This window comes from Galleria mellonella, unplaced genomic scaffold (assembly GCF_026898425.1).
Source record: "Galleria mellonella isolate WM207_F2 unplaced genomic scaffold, CSIRO_AGI_GalMel_v1 utg78, whole genome shotgun sequence".
NCBI lineage: Eukaryota > Metazoa > Arthropoda > Insecta > Lepidoptera > Pyralidae > Galleria > Galleria mellonella.
In genome coordinates this window covers 1,669,182-1,690,696 of record NW_026442151.1, presented here as the reverse complement: position 1 = coordinate 1,690,696, position 21,515 = coordinate 1,669,182, and the positions used below count along the sequence as shown (strand labels likewise).

The following is a 21,515-nucleotide window of genomic DNA, read 5'->3' as shown; positions in this document are numbered from 1 at the left end:
CTACATGTCTCGTTTATCCAGTCTCGCCAAGGCCGGGTCTGCGATAAGGTTCAAGGCGCGAATAGCGCCACAATCGTCGCACAGAACGGCCAGTACGAATTTTATAGAAGTTTGCGTTACTCATTATCAACGTAAAAAACGATAATCCGCGTTTGTGCAGGCGCCAGTGCGTTCGCGTGTCCCTGCCCGCGCACCTATGCGGTTATAGTTTGAAACAAGTCGATCAATACGGAACAATGGATTGGCGGTGCCGCCGCGGCTGGAGGCGCAAGGACTGACGTGCGCGTGTACACCCCGGATCGTGTGCCAGTGTCTGTGTAGTGAGTCGGTATGGAGAAGTCTCCGCGGTTCAATTTTCCGCCGGAGAGCTACTCGGCTGTTTACACGGGCGACGACGGGGCGACTAGTGCGAATGTGAGTACTGGTGAGTGGCGAGTGGCGTCGTTATCAGCGCGCGGTGTGCGTCTGCGCAGCGACAAGGTCGCGACGGCACACATTGGTGCATTCAACTCGTTTGGCGAAACGATTCAATATTTGAACAACCGACCGGCTTTCCCGGTTTAGTCCACGTTTACGTGAACGTAGACTCATAGTTCCCTCGAGTATTGAGTATTAGCGTTACGTATATATTATCTGCATACCTAGGTACTATCCCTGATTCCGTGTTTCCCAATATATGATAGTTAAAATTTTCGTTAATAATGTAGGCAGGCAAAGCCTACAATAAAGAGCACATTTGTACTATACCCACATAAATTTTGTAGAAGATGCTAAACATATATTTGGATATATTATGTCCTTGTAATTCGTCCATGCATACATAACTTATGTTAGTAGGTAGGTTAGCGTCTAACGATAATAACACAATTCACAGAAGCGCATGTGAGGTATTTATGATGTTGAGTAATGTATTCGATCCATATGTGTAACCACCTAACATATGTGCCCACCAACACCTGGGCTCGTGTTCCGGTTTACACTTATGCCAAGAAGACCATACATTATGCCAGTCGTGATGTCAGGTTGCCGTGGATTACGAAGCTGGCTTAGAATGTTTGGTATAACCAATTGTGTATATTTTGAATGTGTTTCAAACTAAATATGTAAGAGGCCGCTCATTATCCGTTAAAGCACGCACCTCTATTGCCGCATCTGCTTTGTTCTTTTGTTATGTCAAGGTTAATGCCACATTATTAATAACTTACTTTGTATATGATAACTTTTATCACAAATTTAGGTAAACATTATATTTATTATTATAACTTTAATGATTGGTATATTATACCTGCTGTGGTTAACTTCTTGACTCACCATAGATGACATAAAAGTACTATTTTTGTATGCTTGTTACCGCTTGGTCAATAGATCTTGATTTCGTGGACGAAGTCGCAGCTTTAGTTGTAACTTATAAATAAATCTAGTTTAGTAGTAATTTAAAATTATTTATGGTGTATCTAGGGCATTTAATAGATTGGGGGGGGGGGGGTTAGTTATTTTTAGTGTGAAAATTAAAACAATTTGACATTCTGTAAGGTAAACAGAGATTTCACTGCTATGTCGTTCAAATCGAAACAGCTATGCAAGTATAGAGAGAGAGATAAGAGAGTTATAAAAGTACCCATGCAGATGATTTATTGCATAAATGTCTAAATCTGAGAAAAATCCGTTTAAACATGTAATTACCGATTTCGTTATATTTTAAGTAATTATTGTAATAGTATCTTTGGATTTAATTCTAAAAGAGTTAATCATATATATGCTTTATCAACAACATCTCAGCCATTATCTGTACTGCTGAACAAAGGTCTCCCCGTTTCTTATTGCAGTCCATAGACTGCTAAACGGTCTAGAGTCACCTGCATCCACTGACTCCCTGCAATGTCGTCGACTCCATCTAGTGGGGGGTCGTCCTACACTGCGTTTACCCGTGCGGGGTCGTATGGGCATATGGTTTATTCCTAGCTAAAATGGATTGGATATTTGAATGATTAGTAAAATAAAAAAGTAATGTTTTTTTTTGGTACAGCAAGTGGAAACAAATTCCAAATCACCCTCCTGTCAGACATGTGAGTCGCCGTCGGTGGGGTCACCGGCAACCAGTATTGCAACCCCGCCGTCTTCGCTTTTCAATTGCTTCCAGTGTCCAGTAAGTGTTGAAAGTATTATTACCTTAGCAAAGCATTATTCTTTTGAAATCTATACGAATCTCTCTCTATAAGAAATTGATAATAATAGGCTATTACCATGTTGGCTAGCCAGGCGGCTTGGAACAGGTTCTATTTCGAGATTTCTTTCTCTTGCATTAATGTATTATGCTTTGTTTTCAAGAGAGGGTCTTTGCCAGTAGTTGCCACGCTTGACAGGCGTATTGGTAACTGTAGTTAGATTTTGGTGATGTTTTAAAAGGGACGGTGCTGTTCATTTTTCGAGCACTACCTTAGTCGCCTCTTTCGACACCTACGGGAATGGAAGGTGTTATCATTATGAGTACCATGTCTTACAGGTACCGACCTTATCTGTCTTAAATAATCGTTTGATGTAGGTGGTATTGGTACAGCCTATTTTAGAAATAAATTACATATTTTATATACTGGTATGCCTATGTTTAACTACAGATAGTTAACGGCTGATATCATCATCGTCGTCATATTGGTATTATTTTACAGTTTAACTAATAATTGTAACTAGCCTATCACTTTAATAAAAATATTATCAACGCTTTTATTGAAAATAGGTATTTAGGACAACATGTAGGATTATGGTTGTTATTATATTTCTTATTTCATTACAGTTCAGAAATGACATCAGGGTTGTTCCAAAAGGCAAACGCACAGCAGAAAAAGTAAGTGAAAAGCCATCATTTTTCTGATTTGTCTATAACTAATTATATATCTATCCCATTCTTTCTTCTATGCACTCTAATATATTTTTTAATCTTTATGTAAAGATTTGATTAGTTATATTGAGTAATTATAGTACAATAACTAGGCATCTACATAAAAATACTTAATATATTACGTATTCTTATTTAAACCAACATTGTAATAAAAGTGTACTTATCAAATTTTAAGAATCATGCGATTCTCGAACGAAGATGATATATATATATATATATATATATATATATATATATATATATATATATATATATATTATGTGTAGTTATAGCATTATGTGTAGATTTGTTCTCAATACATAATGTAGTTTAAAATATGTCAGTACGTAAATACGTACTTATCAGCAAATAGAGGTAATTATTTACAGATTGCATAAGTTTATTAAAACAGTTTGTTGATAAAATATTTGCAAATACTTTATTTTGGTAAGTGGTCGTGCACATGTGTGTTAATTGAACAAATGTGGTCTCAATTATTAAAGTATATTTCCACAAACGCTTGGTAGAAATACCTGTATAAGTAGGTATATTCTGAAGATTAGGAATTTTTTGCCAATTTTCAATATTTGTTAGAATATCTAAGAACATAATTGCATGTTACACAGAAAATCAATCGTGTAGGCAAACGTTTTCGGTAAAGCATTAATATTTGCTATAATGAGTATATTATATTATATTATATTATCATAGAAAATGTATTACTATTTTTAGTGCAGGTAAAAATAATATTGAATTCAACCATAGGCAGTATAAAATAGATATATTGTTTTATTTCTTCCGTGATCATTGAGCTTTTATTTAAGTTTGACTCTAAAATTTACTTAGTATTGTGATTGATATCGTTATTCAAGTGTCATCTTCAGTGAAGTGTTTGCACACTTCGTATGTTTGTATTGAATTTAGATTTGCGGTTTTTCACATTTTTTTTCATTTCTGTCAATATGGGCAATCCCAAGAATACACTTATAATATGTAAGTGCTCATTAATTTTTTTTTAATCGAATAAATAAACAACTTTGTGTATAAGCAACTGTATATGTATTACTGCATTTATTGTACGGCTTTGCCCGTGTGATTTATGCTAAAACGTATTTTATATCTAACATGTGGATATGAATCTATATCTATATATACAAATTGTTTTTTTGCTCGATATGATTTCAGGATCATATTTTATTTCAGTTACTAAGTAAGCTGAAATATTAATGTAACTATTGAGTCGGACAACGTTTGACTGTAGCTTGGAGACCCTAATATGTAATCCTACTGTCTGAATTTTTAAATTAATTATCTATTTAATAAAGACGGTACGTAAGGCCATCGTTCAATAAGCTACATGAGACGTTCGTATTTAACGAAGGTTCAGCGGTTGTGAGGCTTTTTTTAATGGAATTCGGCACGATGGTTTTCAGGGGTACCACGTGCATAGTCGACCTGACAGGATATATTGCTAGCAATGAGGCTAGTCCGCATTACTAACATTCCATTTGTCTCTCCTCCCCCCCTAATATGGGTGAGGTATTCATCTCTTGTTAAATATTCTTTTTCTGCTTTTTAAGAGGAGGTTCTCAGTTTGCTTGTATTTTTTGAGTTTATGTTGAGCGATATCTTTGTTAATTCTGAACTGATTTCACTGCAATGACTATTAATGCTATCATTTACTCCTGTTTTGATCCCGTTTTAATTTTGTTACGATTAAAGTGGGTAGATCTTAAATTATGATGGCTTAGGACATAATTAATTAACATTACTTGGAATATATTGTATAATTATTATAAGTGGTTTAGTATTGTAGGTACCATGATAGTAGATACAGTGCCTGGCGCTTACTGATCATAATACCGACCTGTTGTAAAAAATATTTTTAAAATTCAATGTTTCATCGCGCGAGTCATGAGATAAACATGACCACATCTACTTACGAGTGTTGGATTATTTAGCGCCTTAACGGTTCATTGTACGGGTAGGTACCTATATCTCCGTATATATTCTTAAAGATGTTGATCTTAATGTTATTTATTATTGAATATTTTTCAGTATTTTTTTTTATACAACTTAAACAAACTGACGGCCCACCTAATGCAAAGTGGTAACTATCGCCTATAGACATGAGCAGTACCATGGACATAACAGAGTATACTGTTTCGCCCATGACACCCCCCTATGCGTAGCCATTCCTGAGGACTCAGGTCTTATTCCTCTGTACCCAAAAAATTCACGTTTATTTAATGGCTGATTGATTGATTACTATATATTATAAACTATTGGTTTAGAAAGTATCTAAGATTGGTCTTATTTTATGGTCGTATTGTAGTCACGTGGAAATTAAATTCAGTGATTTCAGTACTAAGTAGACTTATAAATTATCATACTTATCTTACTTACTTATCATTGCCTGTTTGCCGTTTAGTGAAATAAAAAAAAAAAAAAGAAAATTGTCTACGATGATCTTGGTCTTGTTAATGTACTACTAGAATTTTACATACAGATAAGTAAACACTGAAAAGGTTTGCGTATTGCAAAGAATAATTCAGTTCAATTTGAATTTTTCTAGAAAATATTTCTCCCTATAAAGATATCCGTTATGATTGTAAAATGTTTTGGCTACGATAATACATATTTGGCATTGAACTTTATCATAAGTAATAAGTATATGTAAGTATAAGTAGCCGATTACATTGTTTGGAAATAAATACTCCAGAAAAGGATGGCAATTTAAAAAACATAACAAAACAAAGCAAATCTAAGGACACATTATAATTTATAATAGAAACAGGTCGCTCCTCATCGAAGGGGAAATTTTGGTAAATACATAGTTTTCCGTCCAATACACTAAGTCACGTGTTTTTGGTTATTGTTTGAGAAAGTTATTTTATGCTTTGCATTACTGTCACTTGTTCGGAAAACGTGGTCAGAATATATTTTAATACATCAATTTTTTATCACCATTGTTCGAATACTCTTGATGAGCCGCGTTTTAGGTAGGTATCTACAGGATGTACATATATTACTGTAGAGGGAGAGAGAATGAGAGAGTATTTTTGGATATTTTAGAATAATGTATCCGTGGTCGCTACATGGATTATACTCAATAATGATAGTTTAGCAATTAATTTTGTCGCAATTAGGTAATCTTAAGCGATTGTTGAAGAAAGAAATATTGTTATTCAAGTAAACATAGATTTAAACACTTTTGAACAGGCAGCACCCGTTTACGAGTATGACGTATGAGCTAGCCATTATTGCGGTTAACCATATTTTAGGGAACTCATTAATCCGGCCCACTACGCCACCACCTGTCTGGACATCGTAAAGACAATTATCAAACTGAAAACTAATAATTTACTTATAATGACAATATATTATTTCACTAAGAAAATATAATTTGATTTTTTAAAAAACTTTAATTTTCAAATTGCAGGTATAACACCAGTTTTTCTTTTATTCTGAATCGTATTTTATGTTTCTGTTTTGCTATCGATATGAGTTCTGTAATAATTTTGTTCCTCATGATTGAAATCATAGTTTTTTTTTGCGGAGAAAAAATTTAAATGAATGAAATTAGTTTTACTTACGACGCAGTTTTTGTGTATTATATATACACAATATATCGCAGAATTCTAGAATTTGTGTCGTTATAAATAAATCCAGTTTGTATTATGTAAAAAATATTCATTGATGCTTAAGCTTTTTATGTTATTTTAAATCCAAAGTCAACGGGTTCATAAAACTTAAGAGAATTGATTATTAATAAAAAAAAACCGTCAATCGATAAAGCAAATCAGGCATAAAATAACATAATACCTAAACATCATTATTCTTTCTCTTTAATTTACAAATTTTGTGATTTTTCACATATTTGGATCTGTGTTATTCATCATATCAGCCTTCAACTGTCCACTGATGAACATAAGCTTGGGGAGCTCCTTCTTGGGGAGTTTAGCCAGTAGTTGCCATGCTTGGCAGGCAGATTGGCAACTGCAATTAGATTTTGGAGAAGTTTTTAGGGACGTTGCTGCCCATCTCTCGCCTTTCTTTAGTCGCCTCTTACGACACCTACGGGAAACGAAGGGGGTGATTTATTCTATGCGGGGATCACACGGCTAATATATTATGAGAAACAGACTATGTATAAAAATTGTCTACACCTATGGCTAATGCTGCTGCACTTGGTTGTGTTTTGTTTGTGGAAAAACAACTATACCGTTCTAATATGGAATAGTTTCATACGTCCAATGTTATGTGCCCATTTATATTTATAGTGTAGAATGGCGGGGAACCGGCGGAGGATGAAGTCAGCGGGTCTACGATGAAATGGAATTCCGGATTTTCGGCTCAATTTTGTGTTGTTGTTCATACCGAAATCGGCAATAGTGAATGGATGGATAATATTTCGTTCGTCATAAATCCAACCATAATGGTCCAAAGGAACGATATTTTAATATATTTAATATTTTTAAACAGTATGTATTATATAATATTAACATCAAATTTTTATAGGGTTTTATAGATTTACTACTCTAGAACTTTTTTTCTCCGATGGTTATCGATTGCTGCAGTTGTATAGCCAGCCCACTGATATTTCATCATATATACAAGTTTTAATATCAGATAACGATTTGAAGTAAATGTGGATTTTCTGGTATTATCTTGTAGTCTATTCAATAAAATTGATTGTTATTCAATTGAAATAAACGGCAATCTCAGTGTAGGCATGTAGTTTTGCCAACGAAGCTTTGACTTCTATTTTCTTTTAGGTCAATTCCTGGTCCTGTTAGTTTCTTAATCTGCAATAATTTGTATAAAACGGAGAGAAAATCTTTCTATTTTATTTATCACACAAACGCTGTGATTTTTTTACAAAATAAAAAAGAAATAAAAATTTATTAATATAAGATAGGACATTTTTTCAGTACTTATTCAGGTCAATATTTTTTTAATACTGCCGTCCAGTTTAGAAAGCATCTTTAACTAAGAAAAACTGGTGGGAAAATTTACACTTTGAAATCGTGCTTTTGACAAAATCTTTTAACAAAATATTCTTTTTATGTTGATTATATGTCTAACTATTGAAATTACCTATATTATCACGTGTTTGGCCAATTTAGCGTTCAGCACGTTTCTCGTCTATATATAACGAGTACGTATAGAAATGCATATTGTACATTACATGCAAGCATGTTATGCAATCAGTAATCATTCTTTATGTTATAAATGGGCACACGTTTGTTGATTATTTCGGCTCTGATAAGTAGGCAGGCGGCAGGAGGTAGCGCGGCGTGGCCGTTGCCAGAGGTCAGTATTGACGTCAATGGAGTCACGTGACCGTCTAGTACATACCTACTGCTGTGGGTATGCGTGCCACCACACCACTGCTCGCCCACAAACGTCCCACCAGGGTTGACTGCTGTAGTTATCATATTATTTAAATTAAGAATAAGCTTTCTTTTATTGAACCCAATCTAGGATGAATGTCCAGATCAGGAAAATAAGTCCACTGCTAGATAATGATGGTTATTTATTATGAAGTGCAGCGAATATCAATTTTAGTAAAGTAGCAAAATAAATTATGTGTTAAATCAGTTTTTACCCATAAAATCCTACGTAATAAGGAATAATTGTAAGCTACCTGTAGCCACTGATTAATCTAAAACTCGTTAAAGATTGTCGTTCCATCCATTCGTGTCGCCCAACTTTTATAGTACATATTTACAATAGTATTTATCTTTTTTTAATTGTGAGACGTAAGTATCATATTTTGATAAAAAGTTCAAAACTAGTGGTGGAAGATTACTTATCATAATGAGTGGTTGTTTAAATAGGGCAATAAAATTGATACATTTAGAAATTTATTCCATACGAGATACAGATCTTACCTATGATTTTTATTGTTTACTTCTTTAAATAATGTCGTTACTTTATTTTTTAGTTTTGTTTTTAACTAATATATTATTATATTGTACATACATGGCCGGCAACCCTAAATTTCTTTTACACATCGTAACTCGACACTGCCACACACTGCATAATATTGTGGTTAATTCAATTCTTGTTGGTCGGGTCAACACCCTTAAGACTCACAATATTATGAACAGAAAATTAAACGTAATTAATAAATTTAATCAGATTTAAAAAAGTTTCTTTAATTTAAAATTAAAATTTCAATTTTCTATTCTTCTCTTAATTTACCAAAAAGTGAGTAATTTAAGATTGTGTTTCATAAAATAACAGTGTTTTCAATCGAGATAGTTATCGTTTTAGCTATTTTTTAACTACTGTTTCAGGCAAAAATAAATATTTGCCGCCCTTTCTATTTGTTAAAATTTTAATGAGAATACATTTGCCCAGCTTATCCCCCCCTAGATCAGACATTGAGTTGGAACAACATTGGCATGGCAGCTTCGCAGAAGCAGTGATGAATTTATCAGCAGGCTGAGTAGGCTGGATCCAATAGCGGCAAATTTTAAGGGCGGTAATTTTGAGGCCAATTTCATTGTCACAAAATTTAATTAATATGATTGTAAACTAGGGTACCAAATTATAGGTAGATAGAGGTCGGCAGGGTGGCAAAATTTGAATAGCATACTGATGGAAAATGTGTAAATACGCCGCTGTGCAGAAGAACTTAATACAACGTACAAACATACGATAAATACGAATTGTACTCAACAAATGTAATCTATTTAACTATGTCTGTAATTAAATAAATGCAGTAAGTATGCATGTAAAGGCCGGTATCACGCCTGTAATTTATCTTATGCGGGTGCCAATGGGCGGCGGCAATCACTTACCACCAGATGAATTTATAATATAAAAAAAAATAATTTAATATAATAATTTTTAAGGTTCTGTATTTCAAAAAGGAAAACCTACAGGATTAGTTTGTTGTCCGTCTGTTAAAAACCTTTTTCTGAGGAACGCGAGGAGGTATTAAGCTGAAATAAGTATCAAATACTCAGGTCCGCAATCCTTTGAAATTGTAAAAAAAGTAACGCAAACACAAGATACGGCCGCTTAAGTGTATATTTTGATATTTGCAAGGGAATCAAAACCTGTAGGGTACTTCCCTTCGACTTAGTATCACAAAATTTGCTAAAAATTTAAAAGTTAATTTGTATATTTTGATTTCTATTTGCAAATAAAAACAAAGTTTATTGTATACGTATTTGTATAATTTTTATGTATTAAGTAACACTAACTACGTATTTACTCCTTCACGTTGATATGTAATGTTAGATAATTAGTTAGTTATTATTTTTTAAAAGTTTTTAGGTATTTTCTACCTATATCCTAGATTATAACACGATATCGTAACAGTCATTAAAAAGCAAGTGGTAGCTACGCCGTAAACTACTAAATTTCGATCCTCGAATCCCATTTATAGAAAACAATGTGCAGAACTTCGTCACAAAGTTCTTCAGACTTCAATATTTACGAAGAACAATAACTATGTTTGTTATTTTTTGTTTTGTTATTGATTTTGCTATATGATACGGATCATCGCGTGCCTGATCAAATCGAAATAGCAACAATGTTTTAATATAATTGTTTACTGACGAGATTGAGGCAGGAGTGCATAACGCAAGGAAGTTATAAAATCTTGTCAAAGATACGGTCAGAGATCACGCTATTTGAATGTATTTCATTTTAAATAAATTTCAAAAATGGGATTTTTTAACACTTGACTAATATATTTTTGTTCGTGATATTTTCATCAACATAACAAATTAACTTCTCCAAGTTCGAAGTCAGTTTTTGTAGAACATTATAGTAAGTTACTAATACAAAACAAAATAATTAACGTTATTTTTATGACAACTACATTGCTCTGTAAAAAACGACTTCATTTGTGTACATGTAACTATGAATGCCGAGATGTTTCCATAGATAAAATATTGAAAATATTCGTAATTTGAACGCGCAAACGCATGTCTACAAGTAGGTAAAGATTGCTTTGAATTCAGCAGTTTTCTGTTATGAGATTAATAAATGAGATGAACATGAAGTAAACATTCAAAATTAAATTAAATTAAAACAATTCTGAGATAATTTGAAAATGTTCATATAATATAGAATAATAGAAAAACATGACAATGTAAAATACATACAATTACAATTTACATATCAATGTAATACACCCGCACCTTGTGTTATTGATAATGTTGCTGAAACATGAATTTTTTTATATTACAAAAAAAGGGAGCAAATAAGCATACAGCTAGTCTGATTGTAAACGGTTACTGTAGCATATAGACGCCTACAACACTAGGGAAACATGTGAATATAACACACGCGCGCACGGAAATAATTTAGTCCCAAGGAATGGCAATGATTAGGAGTACCATGTGCATTACAGTGTATTGTGAAATGTCTACGGTGTTGGTCATGGGCTTAAAGAAACGGTCAGCCCTCCTTTCCTGTGGGTGTCGTAAGAGGCGATTAAAGGAATTTATTAGTCGAGGGATGGGCAGCAGTGTCTCTCTTTAAACACCACCGACGTCTAACTGCGGTTGCCAACTCGCCTGTCAAGCGTAGCGACTACTGGTAAAACCTCCTAATAGGGGGAAGCCGATGTTCAACAGTGGACAGTTAACGGATAATGTGATAATAATGATGGCGCTGTTCGTTTGTATTGACGACGATTATGATACGGTTTTATTGGCTGAACTGTCAGCTCGGTTGCCTAAATTATATAAAAAATTACGTAAGAGCAAATTAATGTTTGTAAAACTGATTAAATAATTTAATGCAAATTCACTATTTTATTACCAATATATACACGTGTTACCATTTTTAAAATTAATTACCATAATAAAAACAATCGCATTTGTCATATGTATAAATACATTTTATACCAGTGCCGGTGGACACAATGTCTATGACGTCAATAATTTTTAATGAGCTGATCTGAAGTTAATCACATTCACGGTATACACAATACTGAATACAAATGTGGTAGCTACTCTGTTGCGCAAATAACACTATTCAGCAACAAAGACTTTAATAAAATACATTTTATTGCTCAACATCTGTATGTAATAATGCAAAAAACTAAATCAAATCGTTATTACACAAGATATTGTAAAAGATATTTTCTTCCTCCTTAATGTATTATAAACTTAATATATTATTATATAACTGCGGTTACTAACCCGCCTACTGGCAACTACCCTGGTACGTTCAGCTGCCGGATTATAAAAAAGCATATTATTGTTATTTTTCAAATTTAACGCAAAGTTACGGAGTACAGCTGTTTTATAACGCGAGAAAGGATGTGATGACACGTACGATGGATTTTGAAGTACTCGTATTTATCTAATTGTACGAGAATGTCTTTTTAATATTATAAAATTTTGTGTTGTTTTAATTAATTGTGTTTTATACAATAACATTAAAACAAGTCATAGGAATTAAATTAAATTTTGTATGATGATAGATTTTAATCTAGATTAACATAGGGGATACTGTTTTTGGAATTATGTTTATCCTAAGCTATACCAACAAAACCGCTGGACACATCTAGTATTTAGTAAAATTTCCTGTTGTTGAGCAATACCAATGCATTTATTTATAGATATTCCGTCTTATATTAATTTGTCATTAAAATTAAAAAAAGCCGGTTATCAAATGATACCTAAATGATGTTAATTAGGGCTTGATGCAGGGCTCGCAGCCTGCCGTCGGTCACGTAGGCTTTTACTACCTACAGTCTTAGCACGTGCCTCCGTTAATTATATCAGAATTTATGCAAGAATGCACAATAACACGGTGAGCAATTATAATTTATGATTTTATTTCGTAAAAATATAGCGAATTCAATCATAATAAAATTACAATGGGACATTATACATCTACACGGGAGCAAATCCCATCGATTTCAAAACTAGTAATGGAAGTAGGATTAAAATCGTAGGAGTATCGAGTAAAAGATATTATAAAAAAATACGGACAAATTTAGAATCTCCTTTTTTTGAAGGTATATAAAAAGTATAATTTGAAAAAAGAAGAAAAAATCTTGAGCTACCTACTAATCATATGATAAATTTAATAAATAAATTTTTTAGTAATATGTTTCAGATATGTGTAAAATTTACATCGAGTCGACGTTTTAGTTTATATTTTAATACCCTTTCGTTCATTTCTATTATATAAAAAGTCAATTGAAGTGCAGAAGTTTCGTATTCTGGAGGATTCTTTATTCCTCACCTATAATATTCACTGGTGCCTGTCGTCAGCATCAACCCATAGCGCGGGCAGGTCTAATATTTCATTGTCACCCATTTTGGAAGTAGAATATAAAGTAATAGACTTGATTTTGTTGTATATCGTACGTTTTTTGGGAAGATGCAGTGAGATTGACTTCATTGATGAAATACTGCTTCATATATTTATTTAATTTATTACAATTATGAAATAAAGCACTGGTTATGTAGTGCATACGGTTTTTTAAATTCGTCATTAAAATATGAGCCATTACTTAATGAGGTATAATATTGTGTGGTTATATTAATCGAACAATTAAAAATATTGCTAAATCCCATTAGGGGCAGTGTAATATTATGATTGTTCTCATTAGGTGACAGTGTCGTTTTAGAAAACCAATTTGTAAGAAGAAGCGTACGTGACTATATACAAGTGCCAATACCGATTAAGAACAGAAGGCGGGCCGTTTAATTGATTATTAATTACACAATTTTCGGAAAAACAGTAACATTTTCCTCATTTATATACTTAAGTTATATAGGTTACGTACAAACCTGAATGTTTTAGATGATGGTTGAATTTTTAGATAATTAATTAATTAATTTCTATTCGATTAATTTTATAATATATTTTCGAATGGATCAACCGGCAAGAGGAGGCTTTATTGTTTCAGGTTTTATTTACATTATCTTCAAATATATTACTATTTCTGTTTTTGGTCTTGGAAAAAATATCGTTTTTTTTTAAATCGAATCGGGATCTGAGATCGATATAATACAACATATAAACAAGAAATTCGACGTTAAAAATATGGATTTCACGTAAATTGTCTTGATTGTCTATATATATGTTGATGCCTAATAAAAAAAAAAAATCTACATAATCAATGAATCTAAAAAAAAAAAAAGAAAAAGACGGGATCCAAAAGATCTTTTGATATATCGAATTGAAATCGGGTACTACTACTAAAATAGAGCAGAATATTACATTACTTCATGATTTAACCAAAATACCGAATGTCATCCGTAATTGAAGAATAAAATAAGATGATTGAGATGGAAATAACATTTGAATTTTTTTATTATTTCCATGTAATAGATATATGTAAGATTTTCATCCTCTGCACATATTGTTTATTCCCTATCCAGACATTTTTACTTATGCATTTTTCTCTATCAATAAATTGTCAAAAAATACATAAATTTCCACAAAAATGACTATAGTAGTAAACAATACTACGTACAGGGGAAAGGTTGACGACCTATCACCTGGGATGTTGTTATAAATGCAGACACTTCGGGGTAAATGCTCTTCTGTCCAGAGACTATGCATTATGCATACGATGCACCATTGACCCTCCCATGGTAGACTGACCGTGTTTGTTTCCTTCGGGCTCGGTTTACCCTATTTGCAATAATTATTATGTATCCGTTTTTTGGGAGCACAATAATTATTGTGCTCCCAAAAAATCGACTTTAATTTAATTTACATGGTAAAATGATTTATTATTATTTCAAAATTATATTTAATTTTAATTGAAACGATTTTGAAAAAATATGAGCAGTTAACAATAAACAATTAGAAAAAGTGAAAAATGCAAAATATACACTTAGTATACCTCTTACATACTTTGCTTAAAAGCTATTAGTTTATGTGTAAAAGACTTAATTTCTATTCTACGCAGATGATTTTGCGGACATAAAATTGCAAATATATTTGTCAGTCTCAACGAGGATATAGACATCCACGCATGGTGCTTATTTAAATTAGTTATTTTAAAATATTTCCAAAACGAAAATGTTCGTTATTCGATATATTGATAAAGATATCGCGAGGATTGAAAGAGAATATTTTTCATTTGAAAGTCGTTTATAGACTACAATGTTTTATTTAAATAGGGTTGTGTTTTAATTAGTACTATTTTATAATCTTGGGAACGAAAAGAAGTGACGATACCTACATTTACTCCATCATCACACGGTAATTTAAATTTTTTTTAAAGGAAAAATTACTTATTTGATTAACATTGGTGGCATCAAATCTTTTTTCTAGGTAATAATTCCTTAATGAATTAATAGTAATTGACATACTATAACTTTACTACGTAGTAATTAGATTGGACAGTCCCACTAAATGTTTCCATAATAAACGAGAAGCAATAGGATGAATAAGCGAGAAGGCAACCATGTGGAAAAAGTAGATATAGGAGAAATAAATGACGATATATATATCAAAGTCGACATTTTTACAAATGTATTTCTGTAAATTTATTTAAATATGCTTTCTTAATCTATTATATCTTAATCTATATAAATTGGTAAGCATATTACTTGAGAACCGGAGAACTTGAAATGTGGACAGGATTTTGGATTAGTCGGGTCAGCTAGTAAAAAATGTAAAAATGTATACTAGAATCAAACCTCAAACTATTGTATTTATCTCACGAGTCTTCTTCAATTCTTTTTGAACTTATTTTAATAATAAATAAGTGAAAAATAAAAAAGTGAAATTGATAGTTGGTTCTATTTTAATTGTTTTCAAAAAATTAGTACATTTTCTTACTATCTAGTAGTTTTAATGACTGTTATAAAAGTAATATAAATTGTACCTTATGAATGATAATATGGACATCATAGAATGTACGGTCATTCGTGGAGCTTTGAAAAGAAATCCGTTTTTTTTTATGGATGAAAATGGAATGGCAGGCTCGCCTGCGCTAACGGTATACGCTGGCGGGGCATCAGTGAAGGGTGATCAATGAGAATGAAAATAAGCCAGTAAGCCCATCATGATGAATTCATCAGGAATTATCCATGATAGTTTCCAGGGGAAACCGCGTGGAGGTCGACCTGGTTGGGTATATTGCTAGCAATGTGATTCTCAGTCTCCATTACTAACAATTCCTTTCCTCCCAAAAGAAATCCGTTATGAAGGCCCACTCGTCTTCTTTAGGGCCGGACCCCTACTAGCTAAAATCCTAATGGCGTTTTGCCTCTTCACCGTTGTGTTTAAGCCACGGGTTCGCTTTTATATTCGAATGTAACCCCATGGCGATGGTCTATTTAGGCTTCTTCTTATCATATGGCATGGTTCTCTACTTGTAAGAAACGCTTTGGAACAACCATAGTATGCCCGATTCTTCAGGATTCTTGGATGAGGAGCGAACGATGTTTTGCTTCCTTTGACGACGAATCAGGTGAATCAGATAAAACTATTGTAGATAAACACCCATTTTATTTTGTCCTTCTTATATATTTTGTTTGTAGGCTTGGTAAAATCCATTTACCTATATGGTTTAATTGGATATTATAAGAAACTGACAGTATGTCGACCAAAAACAGTAGTTAAATAGTTTTTTTTACTATGCTTATAAAGAACACAGAATGTGACTGTTTACTTACCGTTTATAGACTTAATAGTTTGTATTGCCGTATTCAGATATGTGTTTGGTTGGCGTTTTTTAAGATACTTTCCTACCAAAGATTTTTGAACTTCTGGTGGTTAATATGCACCATATCATACCATACTTAATAAGTTGGCATGTTATCTAACCAATGTACCCAAACTAGTAGTTTTCTTTGAGAATTCTACAAAGTTGTTTTTATTGGTACATGATGACCATGACGAGATCTCTGCCTCAGTCGTTTTAGTTAGTCGTCATTTCTTCTACTAACCAGCTATGTTTGCTGTTTCGATATGAAAGATACTGTACAGTGTATTAAAATTGCAATTTTAATCATTAGAAATGCTAACGCATGAGAGGTACTATCGTGAAGATTTTAGTTTTCCATTAGTTTGTTTGGTATTGAAAATTGTACAAAAAAGGTAAGTTTGCGGACGACTACTGCAGATTTTATGACTTATTTTTGTAACATTAACCAATATTTTATAATTTTTACCATAAATACAGTGTAATGTATTCGCATACTTCAAAAAGAGACTGGATTTTTTTTTATACAACTCAGAATGGCAAACAAGCCGACGGCCCACCTGATGGAAAGTGGTTACCGTCGTCTATAGACATGAGCCGTACCATGGACATAACAGAGTATGCTGTTTCGCCCATGATACCTCCCCATACGTAGTAATACCTGAGGCCTAAGGTGTTATTCCTCTGTACCCTGTAAATTCACGCCATATCCCATCTTTCAAACCGAAACAGCTATGCAAACACAACTGCTTCACGGTAGGAACACAAATGGGACAGAGGTACCCAACAAACTCACTTTCACATATACTTATAATATTAGTAAGGATGGCTATAAAGCCACCTCAGATTGCGATGTTGCGATTTATGTAAGAAATGACAAACAGAATTTATCTTATAATTTATAAATAAAAAACTAATTATGAATTGATAATGATTTAAAACATAGCTAAAACTGACATTGCTGAAACTTTATTATTAAACTATTTATTAATTAATTTTACAGTATGAATATAAATAATTATAAACTACAGAATATATTAAATAACTATATAATACTAATAACAATTACGATATGAACAGATACACACCAATACTTAAATAATGAATAATAATAATAATAATAATAAGAAAATACGTACCTATCGTGATACAATTTCAATGACTGGACAATATTGTAACAGATCCTTAGACTATTTCTAAAGTGAAAAAAGTGTTGTCCTCCTCTCTCCTACTTGCTGTGCCCAACAGGGTCCATAATTGAAATGTTATAAACTAAGTATAATTTGGAATGCAATAAGAAATAAAAAAATAAAATAAAGATAATTAAGCAAGTAAAATAAAATAGGATCCAGAAAAAAGTTTCCGTGAGACAGTTACCTTACAACTGCATTGCGGACGTCATCACATACATATTTCGTTAATATAACATGATGCATAATAAGGCAGCATCATTGTTGTTCAAATAACCGGGTGTGGGGCAAAGGACAATGTTCGTAACTTGGGGTCAAGTAAAAAAGCAGACGTCCCGGGGTAAACGCACTCCTGTCCGGAGACTATGCATTATGCAAGTGGTGCATCACTGACCCTCGCATGGCTTGGCTTTGTCTCTCACATGCACGTAGGGCTGTCAATATTTTTAAGGAAAATAACGTACAGTCGTATCTTATAAAGGAAGGATCAATCACCTTCAAAACGGATGTGGATATCATTAAGATTGTTCTAAAAAAGTTATATTTATCAAATTAATGAATTCTTTGTTTGTCTTTCGTAAAATATTAAGAAAATTATTTCTGATATACAAATAAATAAATGTTGTTTTGAATTAAAATAACAATTTACAATTTGTAGTATAAAACACTTATGGTTAGTGCGTTAATGATGATAATATCAGCCATAACTGTTCGGTGCTGAACAAGGGCTTTCCCCATAAGAAGGGTTCTGCTAGTAGTTGCCACGCATGACAGACGGGATGGCAACCGCAGTTAGGCTTTATAATTTATTTTATTTTGTCACAAATAGTGATTAAACAAACTATTGTTACATTTTTTTATGTTATAAAAGAATAGAGTATCGAAATATATAAATTAGTAGAAGTTTATGTAGTTAACTGATACGTGTATAAAGTAAGCGTATACAGGAATGAAAAAAAAAAGAAAACTTACAATAAAGAAATATAGTATAATCGGATACATACAGAATTGTAACTAATTGACATATATGGTTGAGCAACAAAAATATTCTTTAGATATGATAATATTTTAAGAAGGACATTGCTGTCCATCACATGGCCATTAAGTTCCTTCAGTCAAAACTTATGCACGATAGTATATTATGTATGGCGAATAAAATACACCCACTAATGGGAAAGAATGTTATTACAATGTATGTGAGCAATTATATGTCGCGACCACATATAAATGTGACGACTAGTTAGTTATTAATATAATATAAATGTTTTCTATTGTATGTATACATGTTTTTTTTTTAATGTATGATAATGAAATGATAGCCCCACCTGCGCTATCGGTATACACTGGCGGGGCACCAGTGAGAAGTAATAGATGAGTATGAAAGCAGGTCAGTTAGCCCATCGTGACGTATGCAAGAAGTATTAATCACAATGTTTTCCAGGGGGAACCGCGTGGAGGTCGACGTAACAAGGCAATGAGGCTATTACTCCACATTATTAACAATCCTTTCCCCCCCATGTATACATGGTTAGTGTATTATTACAATATATTTTTTTTTTTAAAGTAAACTCATTTTGTATATTACATGCAATAGCACAGACTGAGTAATAGTACTGATGTCTTACTTGTACTTATGTACTTATACTTGTATTCGAATAGGACAAGCATATAATTAATTTAAGGATCACATATTCGCCAGGATATTTATTTATTTATTTAAACTTTAATGCACAGTAAAATTCTATGTACATTTGGCGGACTTAACACCGGACGGTGTTCTCTACCAGTCAACCATTGGGTAAACCGAGAAATACGTAGACAGTGCATTTTTAAATAGAGGGAAAATAAAGCAATACTTGAATAGATATGTAGGATTAGCAACCCTAAATGTAAAATGTTAGTTGCAAATCATTCACAAATTAAACAAAAACAAGGAAAATGCTTTTAAAAACCTATTTCGGATTTAGAACGATGTGAATATTAAGATTACATTCTATCATGTGCTATGGTCTTGTCCTTTACTATGTTGACTAATTAAATTTTATTTTTACCTAAAATAATAGAATTATCGTGTTTAATTAAAATTATTAAGATATATTCGGAGTCCAATCTTGTTTATATACAGTCTAACAATTTCATAGATTACCATATATACTATTTTATTGTTAGCAGATATAAAAACATTTTTGTATATTTCACAGGATAAGAATGAGTTTCACTATTTTTATGAAGAAAAATGCATTGGCGTGTTACAATAATGAAGGCGTAGAAGGAGGTCACGGCATATGCTTATTTCGTATTTAATAATAATAATAATAATTTTTCTATATTACAATTCTATTGGTAACAATAATATAAAACTAAACATAGTTGTGGGAAATTGGCGTCTAAATTGGGCAGCTGCCTGTGTCTTAGATCACCAGGATTTGACTGTTGAGAGGCTCAAATTAAGAAACAAACTTTCGTTTGATATAATTTAGGTGTTTTTTCAGTTATAAGGACAACGAACGATAAAAAATTAGGCTTCCACGCTATTGCGTATCCTAGCATAATGGTCCTAGTTGTTTTGTTTGGTATATCATGCCCATATGTGATATAGTGGCTGTTTCATTTATCTATTTAGATCGCAATTATAATCTCATCTATATCTATATAGATGACGTCATTGAAATCCATGTAAAGTTCTTAGCCTATTAGTTTTGTTTTTAATTTGCTATTGCTTTTTATTGGTTATCAATGATTTATTTTTTTATTCTAGACAGACAATACAAATAGACTATGAAAACTTGCTTTGTATCAAATGAGGCTTTGTCTTATCTTTGCTTAGGCTTTGTCTTTTCATAATAATTTTCAGCATCAGTACATACGTAATATGTAATTAAAATTATGTTTACTTCTATTACATTGTGAATGTTCACGTATTTATTTACTCATATTTACAGGGTTTAGTACTTATATATGATATAGCAGGCGTTTCCTGTTTCCCTTTATTATGCCAATGTCGCCATAATTCCGTTTATTATGATTTGTGTATTGCGTAAAAAACATTTTCCTCGTGTAAGCGCGATAGTGCGCAGTACCATCATATTTATTGTGAACGTTAGATTTGTTACCGTGAATGTTACATACATTTCGCATAAACAACAACAAGGCATTGCTACTATTAACTAATTATATCTGTATACATTTAGGTTCTGTTTTCTGTCACGTGTTTCAAACTGATGTTTTCAATAACCAAATAAACTACCACAGAACTGTCTTTGAAATCTCTTTGAACTTGACTATTTAAGAACAAAATAACAGTATACAAAATAAACCGCTTTTGTGTTGTGTCATGAAGTTACCGATAGTTTTGTGTCTAGTTCTTATTTAATGGAATTTCTTATTTTACAAATAATAAGTATCTAAAATCTAAATACAACAAAACACGGTCGAGGTGATGTTAATTTTGTTACACAACATACAAAGGAGAAACTGACATGAATGACTAGCCTACAGTACTGAATCATTCAAGACATGGTTTTTTGGGAATATTCTTGTGCTATAAACCTTACAACCTGCTTAAGTTGGATAAGAAATATGCGAACTACAATGTATATATATAAATGTAGCTTATGTTCTTCTCCATTCCAAAAAACACGTGTTATGAAATTTCATAATGATTAATTGAGTTGTTAAAATAGAAGCAACAGACAAACAAACAAATTCACTTTTATTTTTGTAATAATATTAAGGATTTAAATTTTTTTGTTAAAGATAAAAAATACACACATCAACATCGTCTAGGGATATTTTG

General features: G+C 32.3%; 1 protein-coding gene across 1 annotated transcript in view; it reads left to right on the top strand.

Annotated features, from left to right (window-relative positions):
- The first annotated feature begins 32 nt into the window (after positions 1-32).
- LOC113517492 (inositol-trisphosphate 3-kinase homolog) overlaps positions 33-21,515 on the top strand; it is a 109,925-nt gene continuing 88,442 nt past the window's right edge. Inside the window, exons 1-3 of the mRNA XM_031912323.2 lie at positions 33-414; positions 2,027-2,146; positions 2,792-2,842. Coding sequence (XP_031768183.2) covers positions 331-414; positions 2,027-2,146; positions 2,792-2,842 — 255 coding nt within the window. The 5' untranslated portion in view covers positions 33-330. The remainder of the gene's footprint in view (positions 415-2,026; positions 2,147-2,791; positions 2,843-21,515) is intronic.